The following is a 15,067-nucleotide window of genomic DNA, read 5'->3' on the forward strand; positions in this document are numbered from 1 at the left end:
CTTGTCCCCAGACCCCTGAGGAATTCCCTGCGGGATGGGCACCCCTGCCAAGGCCTGAGCACCTTCCCAAGGGGAAATTCCTGCTGCTGTGTGTTTGCAGTGCTGTATTCCAGTTTGTCCCTGTGGTGTCAGGGTGCACAGCACACAGCTTTTCCATCCTGGAGCATCGTCCCAGCTCATCCCAGCTCATCCCAGCTCATCCCACCCTGCGCTGGGCACTGGGCACCCTGCCTCCCTGCCTCTGTTGCCATGAGACTGTCCCTGTGCTGGGGGTTTATTAATGCCTCAAAGGTTATTAGCCTTCCCCACTAATGAGCCTTTCATGTATTCCTCGGCGTGCTCGCTCCTGGAGCCCACGGAGCTCAGGGAAATTCAATTTCTCTGCAACAATCGGGTTAACAGCCCCGGCTGGGGGGGCTGATTTAGGGGCCTTGTTTTCTGCTTTAAATATTTCCCTCAAAGAGTGTTTGCAGGGAGGGGGTTGGATTATTTTTAGCACTGCTTCGATCGAGCTGGAATTATTCAGGCAGCAGCAGCAGCAGCAGCAGTTTCGTGTGCAGCTCTGTCAGGCCTTCTCCTCCCTTCCTGCTTAACGTAAATAATTGTTAAATTACTGGTGAGGAAAAAAAAAATAAATAAAAAAAGGGAAATGGCAGCAGAGCCCCAAATGGTGGAGAAATGGCTGGCAGGGAGATGCAGCCCCGTGACTGCACTCGTGATGCTCGGTGCAGGAGAGGCTGAGCACAGGGACAGGGCTCCAAATTCGGGATTTGGGCGCTGGCTGCGGTGCCCTGGGTGTCCCCAGCACCTCCCTGAGCTGCAGGGACACGAGGCAGGTCCTGCCCGACCGGCCCAGCAGCATTCCAGCCTTTATCTCAGCCCGGAGCCATGGTGTGAGAGGGAAGGAGCCCAGGGGAGCATCCCTGGGTGAGACACTCAGAAACTCCTGCTCCTCCCGTGCAGCGTGGGCTGCACCAGCCTCATGCAAAGCAGGTTTAAATGTGCTTGGAGAAGTTTTTTTTTTTCCCCCCAAAATCAGTTGTCAAGGGTTTTCTGTTAAAATAGAAAGACGTGTAAATTGAAATTCCTCTGTAGTTCATTATTTCTGGCCTGAATTAATTACTACTCAGCCTTCCTGCGAGGGACTCACATTGCTGGGGCTTTGGAGATGGGGATGAGAACTCAGAACTGAGTTTTCCAGCCTAAACTCCTGTGAGGGTCTAGAAAAAGGGCAGGGATGTTTGGAGAAGCTGTGAAGTGTTTGGGTGGATGGGCTCAGGGCACTGGGGTGGGATGAGCCCCAAGGTCCCTTCCCAGCGCCAGCTTTTTGGGACTCTGGGAACCCCTGGAAGCTCACCCTGGGAGCTGGGGCTGGCCTGGCCCTGCAGAGCCACCAGCCCCACGTCTGCAAACTCCCTCTGAGCACAGCCAGGAGGGGGCTGAGGAGCTGAGGGGTTTTTATTTCTCATTCTCCAGTGGTTCTGTGCCTCACCTGCTGAGCAGCAGCTCTGCAGAAACTGCACCTGAAGCTGCAGAAAACACCAGTTTGGGTGTTGTTCTGGTGCCAAGGATTGAGTTTTCTGTAGCCCTCCAGTGTGGTCATAGAGTCAGCGAATCCTGGAGGGGTTTGGGTGGGAAGGGATCCTAAATCTCATCTCCTTCCACCCACTGTCCCAATTCCCAGTGTCCAGCCTACCCCAGGGATCCAGGGGCAGCCCCAGCTGCTCTGGGCACCCTGTGCCAGCCCTGCCCACCCTGCCAGGGAACAATTCCTGCCCAAATCCCACCCAGCCCTGCCAGGGAAGGGTTTTCCCTCGTGGAGAGCCAAGGGCTGAGCAAGAGGAGCCCCAAGGGCAGGGCAGGGTCTGGGGGCTCAGCTCAGTGTGTGCCCCCAGCCCTGGGCATGGAGATGCTGTCCTGGGGAGCCCCTGGAATGTTCTCTGGCAGGGAATGTGCTCCTGGCTCCCTCCTGCAGCAGGGACACGGCTGGGAGGCACAGACCATGTGTTGGTGCTCTCCTCTTGTGTTTGTGCTGCATTTCTGCAGTATTTGGGGCATGATGAGATGTTTACTTGTCTGAAACGCTGATCTGAAACCTGCTGGCTCTCGGGTTGTTGTGTGTGCAAGATCCCTTTTGGTTTGAGCTGTTCCTGGGAGGAAGCTCCACATCACAGGGGGCAGAGCAGCTGCAGGGCCCCTGCACCCCTGGCACTGCCCAAGGACAGGGCCTGGAGTGACTTGGGATAGTGGGAGATGTCTCTGCCCCCCTTGAAAGTCTTTTCCCACAAAACCAGTCTGTGACAGAATCAGGTCTGTGGATTTCTGAGTTTCTCAGTGAGCATCTGCAGGTTCAGGGGCTTCTGGGGGTCTTTGGTTCAGCTTTCCACTTGAGGCAGATCAACTTGGTGATTGGACTCATCTGAAGGTGTTCTCCATCCTAAACAATTCCATGATTCCAGGCAGGAGGGATGCTGGCACTAGTTCAGGTCAGTTCTGTGGGAATCTCTGAGGGCTGGGATCCCATCCCTGCCTGGGGCAGCTTTTCCAGTGTCCCACAGACCTGTGCTGGAGGTGCAGGAGCTGCTGTGAGGAGCCTGAGAGGAGCAGGCAGAAGGGAAATAGCAGGGAAACCCAGCTGTGCCCAGCTGTGCCCTCCTGAGCCAGGAGGAAGGTGCAGGTCCCCCCAGGTGGATTTGGGACAGGAATTCCCAGGAGAGGCTGGGCTCTGGAGCTGGGGGCTCCTTGGGGGGTTTGCAAAGCAAGAGGAGCCTGAGCAGCTCCTTGGAGGTGACTTTGCCCCAAAAAGGGGCTCCAAAACCCCTCCAGGCTCCAAAACCCCAAATTGCTGAAGGCTTTTTCCATCCCACTCTCCCTCCCTCTGTCACAGTGGTTGTGGGAAGTTGGGTGGGCTGAGGGAGGGGATGGTGAGAGCTGCTCATGGCACTGCTCCCTTCCATCCACCCTGCCCCTGGAGCTGCTCCCTGCTCAGGGCACAGCCTGGCCTGGCCTCTCAGCCCTGGAAATGGCATTTCAGGTTCAGCCTCACACTCTTGTATACAAGACCTGATCAGCCAGGGGCCATAAATCAAAGTTGGCTCCCAAACATTTCAGGAGCCAGGTCAGAGGTTTCCTTCGTGGCTTTTCTAAATTGAAATCCATCTTCTTGTCCTCCCTGGAGCAGTTTCCAGGAAGAACATGCAAGGAGCCAGCAAATCCTGGATTTTCTGGGGCTGCAGCTCCAAAACAGCCAGAGAGGAGTTCAAAAACCTGCTCAGCTCTGCTTGGCTCTGGTTACAAAAGGCATCCCTGGGAGCTCTGTGGAGGAGCAGAGCTGAGCTCAGCTGTGCCAGGGAGTGCAGACCCTGACCCCAGAGCCCTGGCACAGGGACAGCAGCCCCAGCTCCACAGGGACCCCTTCCACCAGCCCAGGCTGCCCAGATTTCCATCCTTGGCTCTTCCCCGTGCCCTGAGCCCTCTCCCTTGTGGCAGCAGGTGCCTGAGCCGTGACTGGGGGTGGCACAGAGGTGTCAGTGGGAGGAAACGCCAGCTCAGAGGTTCCAGTCTCTGCTCTCTGTGCACAGGGCCATGGCCAGGCTGCTCAGGGTCACATTCAGGGCACAGGGAAGGGACACCAGCATGTGGGGACTCCAGATCCCTTTCCTCTTTCCTCTTTCCTTGAAGGCTCTTGCAGGTCCCTTTTCCACCCTGCACCTGCCCAGGTGTTGTCTCCACTCCCAAAAGATGTGTCCTTGGAGAGACCATCCCTAAGGAGATTGGATTATTTCCTTCTGGAGATGCAAACCTGCAGAGGTTTGCAACAGGAGCCACACACGTGTGCAGCTGGAGCTCAGCCCATGGTGTTTGGGCTCTGCTGCCAGGGAACAGGGACAGGACAGGGGAAATGGGCTCGGCTTGGATATTGGGAGCAATTCCTGCCTGGAAAGGGCTGGAGCCCCCATCCCTGCAGGGATTTAAAGCCCTGTGGACGTGGCACTTGGGGACAGGGTCAGTGGTGGCCTGGGCAGTGCTGGGGATGGTTGGACTGGCTGGTCTGAGAGGGCAGTTCCAGCCTCGGTGGCTCCATGGCTGCACAGCTCTGTTTGGGGAAGGTGCAGCACTGACACAGGAGGGTCCGTGGTGGCCAGGAGCTGCTTTGTCCCCGCTCTGTGGGCTCAGCACTGAGGGGCTGGTGGCTCCAGCTGGGCCAGCACGTGTTTGTAGGAAGGCGACGTCCAGGGCTGCCCTGAACCCACAACTTTGGCTCCCCCTTGGAGTCCCCCAGTGCTGGGAGCATCACTGGGGTGCTCCAGGAGGGGGAAACAGCCCTGGCCAGCCCCAACCCTGTCCCCAACCCGTCCCCAACCCCCCCAGGATGTGCCGTGGCCGTGACCTCCCTGCTGCTCTCACAGCCGCTGTGTTTTCCAGGAACCGCGTCACGGCTCAGGGACGTTCCCTGGCGTGGAATGCAAATCAGCCCAGCCAGCTGTGCCAAGCGGCTCAAAACCCTCAGAGTGAAAATCTCAGCTCTTGGGGCACCTTCTCGAAGGATATCACTTGGGCAGTGTGTCTCAAAGGGCAGTGCTGGCCACAAAAGCGTTTCCTCCTGCCTGCGTGTGACAGGGGTGGGCAGTGCCAGCCTGGGGGTCACGGTGTCCCCTGGTCCAGGGAGTGACAGACAGGGGACAAGGGACAGGGCTGGGTGGGACATGGACAGGAATTGTTCCCTGGCAGGGTGGGCAGGGCTGGCACAGGGTGCCCAGAGCAGCTGGGGCTGCCCCTGGATCCCTGGCAGTGCCCAAGGCCAGGCTGGACACTGGGAATTGGGACAGTGGGAGGTGTCCCTGCCATGGCAGGGGTGGCACTGGGGGGGCTCTGAGGTCCCTTCCCACCCAAACCAGGCTTGGGGGGACACGTGAGCTGGGCTGGGCTTGTCACACGCTGTGACATTTGTCCCCTGGCAGTTTGGGCAGGTGTGTTTGGGACACAGAGTGAGCACTGAGACCTGAACTGAGCTCTCACCTCTCCACCTGCAACGTGCCCAGGCCTTGCAGGGAGTTTGGGGTGCCCATCCCTGGAGGTGTCCAAGGAAGGGCTGGGGACAAGGTGGGGATTGGAAATTGTGATCTTGGAGCTCTTCTAAACAACAAAAGCTCCGTGACTTTTCCTCTCCTTACGTCTGCCACCATCCATAGTGTCCAGGGGTAACAGGAGCACGTGCCGAGGTCCCAGGACACAAAATGAGACCTGGGGGACGAACTTGAAACCAGAAAATACTCGAACCAGAAAATACTTGAACCAGAAAACACTCAAACCAGAAAATATTCAAACCAGAAAATATTCAAACCAGAAAATATCCCCACCCACTCCTCTGGCTGCCTCCTGGGGAAGGACAGCTCTGCTTCTGGCCCATCTCTGATGGAGGAGGAGGGGGAGGACAGAGCCAGTCCCTCCAAAGCAGAGCCATGGGCCAGCTGCCAGCTGCCACTGTCCCATCCGTGTCCCACGGGCTGCACTGGGAGCATCCAGGCGTGGGCACCTTTGGCCACCAACTGATGCAAATTCAACTCTCCCTCCTCTTTCTGTGCGTTTTTGGGTGGGTGTTCAAGGTCTGCTTTGGGTTTGGGTGCAGCAGGGGAGCTGCTGGTGTGGCACGTGCCTGTTTGGTGACATCTCCTTCAGCTGCTCCCCCCCTGCCGCGCTGTCCCCCCCAAGGTGGTGGCACAGGGACGCGTGACGCTCGGTCCCCAATTAATGCAGTTTCCAAATGAGGGTTTTGCACATGGCTGGGTTTTCATGAGAGCACAGACATCAGCGTGGGGCCGGCAGGGACACAGGGACGGGCTGGAGCTGTGGCTGTCCCCAGCAGTGTCCTGGGAGCTGCTGTGGGGCTGGCACGGGGTGATGGCGGTGTCAGGGTGCTGGCAGTGTCACCATTCCATGGGTGATGGTGGTGTCACCATGTTGGGGTGATGGCAGTGTCACCATTCCATGGGTGATGGTGGTGTCGGGGTGCTGGCAGTGTCACCATTCCATGGGGTGATGGTAGTGTCACTGCTGTGCAGGAAGCTGGGGGTGTCACCGCCGTGAGAGGGGCTGGCAGTGTCACTGTCACACAGTGCCATGTCTGTGCTGGGTGCTGGTGGTGTCACCATGCCCAGGTCCCAGCAGTGTCACCACATTGTCCCCAGGCCTGAAGGGGCTCTGGGGCCGGGGGCACCGGGGGCTGTCCCTCCCCGGGCCCTGCTGGGGACAGCGCTGTCACCTCAGCCTGCGGGGCTGGCACAGCACCAGAGCTGGGGGAATGCAGCAAAATGGAAAATGAGATCTAGAAATGCACGCTTTTGGCAGTCACTCAAATTGTGTGGATATAGCTAAAATACAGTGTAAAAATATATATATTAAAATACATAACATATCTATATTTGTGTATTTTAATATATTTAATATAAAATATTTATATCTATATGTAATACATTAAGCATATACATAGGTGATATATCAATATAGCTATAAATGGATATAATATATACATGTATACATTAATATAAATATATGTATATAAATATACTTATATAAATATATAAATGTATATATTTATAGATGTAATATATTTTATATATAAGTATATAATACAAATATAGTATATTATGTAGGTGCAATATTTAAATATAGAAATACTATATAAAATATAATATATATTATATATTATATATTATATAATATATAATTTATATTATATATTATATATCATATATAATATGTAATTATATATAATGTATATAATATATATTAAGAATATATTAAATATATATTCTATATTTTATATATTTATATATAATACAATATATATTCTATATAATAGATAATATATAATATATTATGTATTATATATTATACATTTTCTATATATATTATATATGTATATATTATATACATAATATGCATATTATATATTATATACTATATATTATATATACTGTATATTATGTATTATTTATTAGGTTATATATATATCAACATCTACACGTGTATTATATAAATGTTTGCATGAAACATACAGAGCATGTGATTTTATTAAAAATTTCCAAATAGACAAAAATAGATGAAAACAGATAAAGATAGATAAAAATAGATAAAGATGTAAAATTTACTGAAGTTGTGCTGTGCCCATGGTGCCACCAGCTCCCACATCTGTGTGTCTGTGTGTCTCTCTGTTCATGTGTCTGTCTGTCTGTCCATCCCTGCCCACGTCTCTCTCTCTCCCCACAGGCCGCAGGCTCAGCGCAGCTCTCTGTGTGTCTGTCTGTGTGTCTATATGTCTGTCCATCCCTGCCCATCTCTCTGTCTGTCTGTCTGTCCACCCCTGCCCATGTCTCTCTCTGTCTGTCTGTCTGTCTGTCCATCCCTGCCCATCTCTCTCTCTCTCCCCGCAGGCCGCAGGCTTGGCGCAGCCCTCTGTGTGTCTGTCTGTGTGTCTGTCTGTGTGTCTGTCTGTCCGTGTGTCTGTCCATCCCTGCCCATGTCTGTGTGTCCATCCCTGCCCATCTCTCTCTCTCTCCCCGCAGGCCGCAGGCTCGGCGCAGCCCTCGCCCACCCATGGCCGCCCCCCGGCCGTGCCCCGCTCGGCCTCGGCCGGCTCCACACCCACACACAGCGCCCAGGACAGCCCGGCCGGGCTTGGGGACGGGCACGAGGCCCCGGCACACGGTGAGGGGCACCGGGGCACGGAGAGGGGCAGGGATGGGGGATCTGGGCAGGAATTGTTCTGTGAGGGGCAGGGATGGGGGATCTGGGCAGGAATTGTTCTGTGAGGGGATCTGGGCAGGAATTGTTCCCTGGCAGGGTGGGCAGGGCTGGCACAGGGTGCCCAGAGCAGTGGGGCTGTTCCATCCCTGGCAGTGCCCAAGGCCAGGCTGGACATTCCATGGACAGTGGGATCTGTCCCTGAAGGTTTTGGAACCGAATGTTTTCTAAGGTCCTTCCCACCCAGACCATTCCCTGATCCCAGCACAGCACACACACACTCACCATGTCAAGGCAATCATTGCAAACCCCTCTCCTCCGCCCTGGAACAAATTTGGGGGCACGTTTTGAATCTTTTGAACTTACTGAAGTCCATTTCTGTGAAGATGATCTTCCTTGAAGGGAAGTTGGGCCCTGAAATCATTTAAGAATTAAACCTTCCAGACCTGTCGTGTTTACACATCTGGTGGTTGAACTGCAGGACAAAAAACAAGGGGTTTGAACACTCTTTTCTCCATCTTGGTCCAGAGGTTTTCACCTTTAGTGCTCTTCCAAGCTGCACACCCACCTGTCCTTGATGTTCTCTCTGCCCCTGAGAGGAAGGACAGAAATTCCTGTCCCTAAGGCAGGGATGAGGACTGACCCATGTGTGGGCAGAGCCAAGGGATGGACAGCACTCCACAGAGGCTGCACTGCATGGTCTTGGAGTCTTTTCCAACTTCAGTATTTCTGTGATTATCCCAATATTCCTGTGATTATCCCTGTGGACCTCGTGGTGCTCCCTGGAGATCCCACTGGGAATCTCTTGTCCTGGGCAGTGAACAAGAGCCCCAGGTGATGCAGAGGAGCATCAGCTCATCATTTTGTTCCTTTAAAAGCTGGCAGCTCACCCCAGGTGGAGCCACAGCGCTGGAGGTGGTTTCTCAATCCAGAGAGGGAAGATTGTGAAAAGAGGAATCAAATCCCTTTGCCAGGTGGACAGGTTCCTTCTCCAGACAAACCATAGATGGAAAGAAACCTCCCAGAACCAAACCAAACAGGCTTTAGGTATTTATCAGCGCTCAGGATCCTTCTGGAATGATCTTTGCCCCTGCCCAGAGGAGCTGCTGGCAGAAGGAGGTGAGGGAAGAGGCTGGGAAGTGGCAGCAGAGGAGCAGGAGTGCCAGGGAGCAGTTCCAGCTCCAGGAAAGCTCGTTTTGCCTCCCAGGCCATGAGTCCTCCATGAGCTGTGGGGCAAATTCTGGAGCAGGAGAGCTTTGAAGAACTGAATCCCTGAGATCTTGGTCATGCAGTCATGAGATTAGCAAGGTTTCCTCCTTGGATGATCTCCTGATCTTCCACTCAGGAGAGGATTACCAAGATTGGCACCTGGATGATGAGCAAGTATGACAGAATAAATAATTTTAGAATAAAACACCCTGACAGTTTCTGGGTGAAGCACTTGGGCACAGAGGCCACCACCTAATTAGAAAATCAATTCTGCTGTTGATCCTCCTGAAAGAGAAGAGAAGTCCCTGGGGAATCCTCGGATCCACCACTGCCAGCAGAAGGGGGGAATGTTCCTCTCGTGGTAGCCACAGTGGGGCTGATTCAACATCCAGAAAAACTCCTGCAAGAAGAAAACATGGTGACCAGACTCTGAAATCATTTTCCTGGAACGATCCTTCCGGAAAGGCAGTCTGCACAATTAGTGCTATTTCATATTAATCACACAAAATCAGCCAAAGGAGGCCAGTGGAGAACACAGGAAACAGAATAAAATGTCGATTTTTTCACGTAATAAAATAACTGAGTGTCCCAGGCAGGAGATGTCTGGGTGGGCTCAGTGACATTGTCCAGCTGTTCCACAGCAGGGACACTGCCCCTGGGTGCTCCAAGCCCTGTCCAGCCTGGCCTTGAGCCCTTCCAGGGATGGATGGGGCTCATCCATGATCCAGGAGCATCGTGCTCCTCAGGAGCCCTGTGGGATGATCTCTGTGTGCCCTGCTCTCCTGGCTCCTCTGGGATGGTGGTCCCTGCTGGTGCTGCAGTGTCACAGGGCCATGGGGACAGCAGTGGCAGTGCCCCCGTTCCTGATTGCCGTGTCTGCCCCGCCCAGGTACGAGGAGGAACCTCCGCAATGACCTGCTGGTGGCAGCGGATTCCATCACCAACACCATGTCCTCGCTGGTGAAGGAGCTCCACTCGGGTGAGAGCCGCCTCGGGGCAGGGGATGAGGAGAGCTGGGAGCCACAGCTTGAGGATTTCTCCTGAGATTTATTTATTTTTTGTTAGAACTAAAGTGCAATGTGAGGCTATATGTCCCTGTTCTCAATGAAAATTCATTTTTATACCAGCATCGCTGGGCAATGCTGGGGATGATCTTAATGGCACAGGCAGAAGCCAGAGCAGGATTTTGGAGTGAGTTCCCAAATTCCTGCTGTCCTGCAGCACCTGGGCAGCAGGTGAGACCCTCTGCTGTGACTCTCCCTCAGATGATGCAATCACCTATCAAGAACTGCAGGAGGCCAGTTTCATCCCCTGTTGTTCAGCAATGGTGTGGAAAACAGATAATTGCTCCCTCTGTGCCTCTTGCCCGTGCCAGGGGAGCTGAACACGCTGCTGGGGCTGCAGCAGGTCCTGCATCACCCAGGGAATGTCCATGGCCCTTGAGCCTTGGCAGCAGCAGGGCTGGGAGCAGTCAGGGCTTGCAGGAAGGATTTCCTCATGGCAGGGCTGTCAGGGATTGAAGGGAGCTCTCCAGGGGGAATTCCCATCCCTGGGGAAAAGACTGAGCTCAGTGCTCTGGGCTGGTGACAAAGGTGGGCTCTCTGCCCTTTTGCAAGGTGAAGGATCCTGTGGTTCTGTCCCTGGGCTGCCCTTGCTGCTGAGGAAGAAGGGAAATGTCCTGTGCCTGTTCCTGCTCCCTGTTCCCTGCTGGGCCTGGCAGCTGGGGCACAGAATTCCCCATAAATGTCTGTCCCACGGGGCTGTGCCCTAGGGGAGCCTCCCAGGGATGAACTGGGTGGGTGTTTTACAGCCCAGCAGTAAATCCCCCTCTCCCAGCCCTGTCCTGGCAGCAGAGGAGCTGGGAGTTAATAAAGTTGTCCGTGGATGACACAGCACCGTGGCAGGGCTGCCAGCTCCCCCATAAATCACCTCAGCTCTGCCCCTGAGGCTCAAACACGGAGAACAAACCTCTGCCCAGAGTCTGCACTCATTCATTTTTGCTTTCCAGAGCAGAGCAAGTGCTGTAGAATCATGGAATTGTGGAACAACCTGAGTCAGACCCACAGGGATCATGGAGCTCCTGTTCCTGCCCAGGACACCCCAACAATCCCAGCCTGTGCCTGAGGGCATTGTCCAAACCTTTCCCTGATCTCCACCCCAAAATCCCCTGACACAGCTCCAGGGGCTGTCCCTGGCCAGGGCCCAGGTTCCCTGGTGGATCTCGGGGATCTGCAAAGCTGTGTGCATCACCAGGGGTGAGGCTGGAATGAAAATGGAGTTGCTGACAGGCTCCTGCTCGAGGAGATGCAGAGAGCAAGGAAAGCTCCCCTGGAAGCTCCTGAAATGGTGTCACTGGTGTAAATTAGGAAAAGCATGAGTTATCCTCAGCTGATGGGAGCCAGCAGCATTTCACACATCGTGTCCAAGGGGAGCTGTGGGAACAGACACCTCCTGCAGCCAGGGGAGGGGCGTGGGGAGGGCCTGGGGCGCCCTGGAGAGTGGGAGCCTGGTTCCCCCCTGCCCTGCCCCTGTCCCTGTCCCTGTCCCTGCCTGCAGAGTGGATTCCCTGGGAAGGGAAACAGGGAGCAGCACCACCCCATCCTCCCGGGGTGGGCCCCATCCACCCTCTCTGCTGTGAGGTCAGGGAGGGTGGGCTGGGGGTCAGGGAAAGGCTCCCCAGGGAATGGGCACAGCCCCAGAGCTCCAGGGGATTTGGATAACCCTGCCAGGGATGCCCAGGCTGGGATTGTTGGGGCTGGGGGGTCCTGGGGGGTCCTTCCAGCCCAGGCTGTTCCTTGATTCCATGATGGAGTCATGGAGTCACAGAATTGTGGAATCACAAAATCACGGGGTTGAAAGAGATCTCCACATCCACTGAGTCCAACCATTCCCCCAGCACTGCCAGGGCCACCACTGCTCCCTGTCCTGTGCCACATCCACACCCATCTCATGTCCCAGTGCTGCTGGGGGAACCCTGATCCCATTTTTGCTCCATCTGAGCTCAGGACAGGCTCCAGCTGCTCTGCAGGGAGCCGAGGCAGTGCTGGCTGCTCCACACCCGGTGCTGAGCTCCAGGTCACGATTCTGGTTATTCCAAAGGTGCCTGGTTCTGTCCCTGATCTCAGCTCTCATTTCCAGGACCCTCTGCAGCTGTGTGACCCCCATGTGTCACTGTCCTGCTCCCAAAGCCACACAGGATGAGTCTGTGGGGTCCCACCCAGACACCTCTGGGTTTCTCCAGGGCTTTCCCTGGGGGGCTTCTCCCTGTGTTTGCTCTCACCCCTGGTGCAGGAGGGACCCCCCTCAGGATAACCATCAGCTGTTTGCACAGGTCTCAGGGAGGTGTTGGGATGAGATAAGAGCCACCACCTGCAGGAGAATGTGACCTTGTGCTCCCACCCTGCTGTGTAAATACCCTGCCATAAACTCACCTGCCTTATCCTGGCTTAGAGCAAACCCACAGCTCTCACCAGGTGAATCCAGGAGGAATTTCTTATGGAAGGGGCTGCCCAGGGAGTGGATGGAATCCATGATTGCCTCCCTCCTCTCAGCCACCTGTCTCATGTCTGCTTTTTCTCTTTTTGTTTGTCTCTGAAGCAGAGGAAGAGGACGAAGAAGAAACAGAGAAGCTGCAGAATGGGAAGGACCGAGGTGAGGGGACAAAGCTGTCTGGGAGCTCTGCAGCATTTTCTGACTCACTCCTGGCTGGGTTCACTGGCTCCCTTTGGAGCCCCATGAGGGCCTCTGGGTGCAGGTGGATGATTCTGGATCGGGTGGAGGGCTCTGGATCAGGTGGAGGATTCTGGATCAGGTGGATGGCTCTGGATCAGGTGGATGGCTCTGGATCAGGTGGATGGCTCTGGATCAGGTGGAGGATTCTGGATCAGGTGGATGGCTCTGGATCAGGTGGATGGCTCTGGGTCAGTGGATGATTCTGGATCAGGTAGCTCTGGATCAGGTGGCTCTGGTGGAGCAGCCCCCTGGCTGCTCCTGCCTGTGCTCAGCTTCCAAGGATGTTTTACTCCAGCAAAGGTCACACATGGAAATGTGTGAGAGGAGGAGGAGCTGCTCCAGGTGCTGAGAGAAATCCAGCTCAGAGGGGAGGAACAGACAGAGCCCACAGTGGGGCAGGGAAGTCCCTGAGCTGTGGGACTGTCACCTGCTCAGCCCCTGCCCACGGTGACCTTGGCTGGACAAGTGTCCCTGTGCCAAAGGGATCCCATGGTGACCTTGGCTGGACAAGTGTCCCTGTGCTGATGGGATCCCACAGTGGCCTTGGCTGGACAAGTGTCCCTGTGCTGATGGGATCCCATGGTGGCCTTGGCTGGACAAGTGTCCCTGTGCTGATGGGATCCCATGGTGGCCTTGGCTGGACAAGTGTCCCTGTGCCAAAGGGATCCCACAGTGACCATGGCTGGACAAGTGTCCCTGTGCCAAAGGGATCCCACAGTGACCATGGCTGGACAAGTGTCCCTGTGCCAAAGGGATCCCACAGTGACCTTGGCTGGACAAGTGTCCCTGTGCCAAAGGGATCCCATGGTGGCCTTGGCTGGACAAGTGTCCCTGTGCTGATGGATCCCACGGTGACCTTGGCTGGACAAGTGTCCCTGTGCTGATGGATCCCACACAGGCAGTGTCCCAAGAGGTCCCTGTGTCCCTGCTCCCCTCCCAGGTTTTCCCTCTGTGCTGACAAACCTGTGGCCCATTCCACTGGAGTTATCCCGGAGCTCCTCCTGGCCTCAGCATTTCCAGGCACCAGAGCAGGGCAGTGTCAGGCAGGGAATGCCAGGATCTCCTCCTCATCTCCCGTTCCTCCCAGAGCCTGCCAGGGACAGGAGCTGTCTCAGGGCTCTCTTGGCTTCTCCTTTCCACGTTCCAGACCCAAACACGAGGAGCAGCCTTGGCCGGGTGTGAATCAGCCCCGGCATTTGTCTCGCTGCAGCCAAACCCAACTCCAGCATCAACAATCCAGGACTTTGAGCCTGCTTTTGTTACACACACATTTCCTGCTGGCTCAGCTGCTGCAGCTTTTCTCCCAGAAGAGCTCGTTTGCCCGAGTTTTCCCATCCCTGACTCCTGCAGAGCACCCAGGTGTTTGGAGCGGCTCCTTTGCCCACAGAGGCGCTGGGGAGGAGTGCAGGAGGTTTGGTTTTGGAACAGGAGCTTTCAGAGCACTGCCTTGGCTCCAAGTCACAGGACCCTCTTTGCCCCAGAACATTCCTCATCACTGGAATAGCTGGGATGCTTAGCAGATGACCCGCGTGGCTTTTTCCAAATATGCATTGTGTCTGTCATGGGAAGCAGGGGAAGGGGGACGCTGGGGTGGGTGGGATGGATGGGAGCAGGGATGGATGGGAGCAGGATGGATGGGAGCAGGGATGGATGGGAGCAGCATGGAGCACAAACCCTGCCCAGCAGCACAGAGCTGGGCAGGGACAGCCCAGACGTGGCCAAGAGCACAACTGGGTCCAAGAGCCTCCGTGTGGAATGTAAATATTGTCCCTGCCAGGGAAAAAGAGGCTTCTCACAGTCCCACAGTGGTGAGGTAAACATCTGGCAGGGAAATGGAGGAGTGATCAATAGGGAAGTGCAGCCCTGCAGTGTGGGCTGGGGGAGCTGCTCCAGACCCTGGGTGTGGGGACATCAGGGATGGGTGACAAAAAAACCCAGGGTGCCTGCAGGGAGTGTGGCTGGGATGTTCCAGGTGACAGATCTGACCCAGGGTGTCTGCAGGGAGTGTGGCTGGGATGCTCCAGGTGACAGATCTGACCCAGGGTACCTGCAGGGAGTGTGGCTGGGATGTTCCAGGTGACAGATCTGACCCAAGGTACCTGCAGGGAGTGTGGCTGGGATGTTCTAGGTGACAGATCTGACCCAGGGTGCCTGCAGGGAGTGTGGCTGGGATGTTCCAGGTGATGGATCTGGCCCAGGGTACCTGCAGGGAGTGTGGCTGGGATGCTGCAGGTGACAGATCTGACCCAGGGTGCCTGCAGGGAGTGTGGCTGGGATGTTCTAGGTGACAGATCTGACCCAGGGTGCCTGCAGGGAGTGTGGCTGGGATGCTGCAGGTGACAGATCTGACCCAGGGTACCTGCAGGGAGTGTGGCTGGGATGC

At 55.1% G+C, this 15,067-nt stretch overlaps 1 protein-coding gene across 1 annotated transcript in view; it reads left to right on the top strand.

The window, feature by feature from the left end:
- Positions 1–12,714, top strand: part of DTNB (dystrobrevin beta) — a 107,193-nt gene extending 94,479 nt beyond the window's left edge. The window contains 4 exon segments of the mRNA XM_033054491.1: positions 7,566–7,707; positions 9,842–9,931; positions 12,550–12,603; positions 12,707–12,714. Coding sequence (XP_032910382.1) covers positions 7,566–7,707; positions 9,842–9,931; positions 12,550–12,603; positions 12,707–12,714 — 294 coding nt within the window.
- Positions 12,715–15,067: the final 2,353 nt, after the last annotated feature.

This window comes from Catharus ustulatus, chromosome 3 (assembly GCF_009819885.2).
Source record: "Catharus ustulatus isolate bCatUst1 chromosome 3, bCatUst1.pri.v2, whole genome shotgun sequence".
Classification (NCBI taxonomy): domain Eukaryota; kingdom Metazoa; phylum Chordata; class Aves; order Passeriformes; family Turdidae; genus Catharus; species Catharus ustulatus.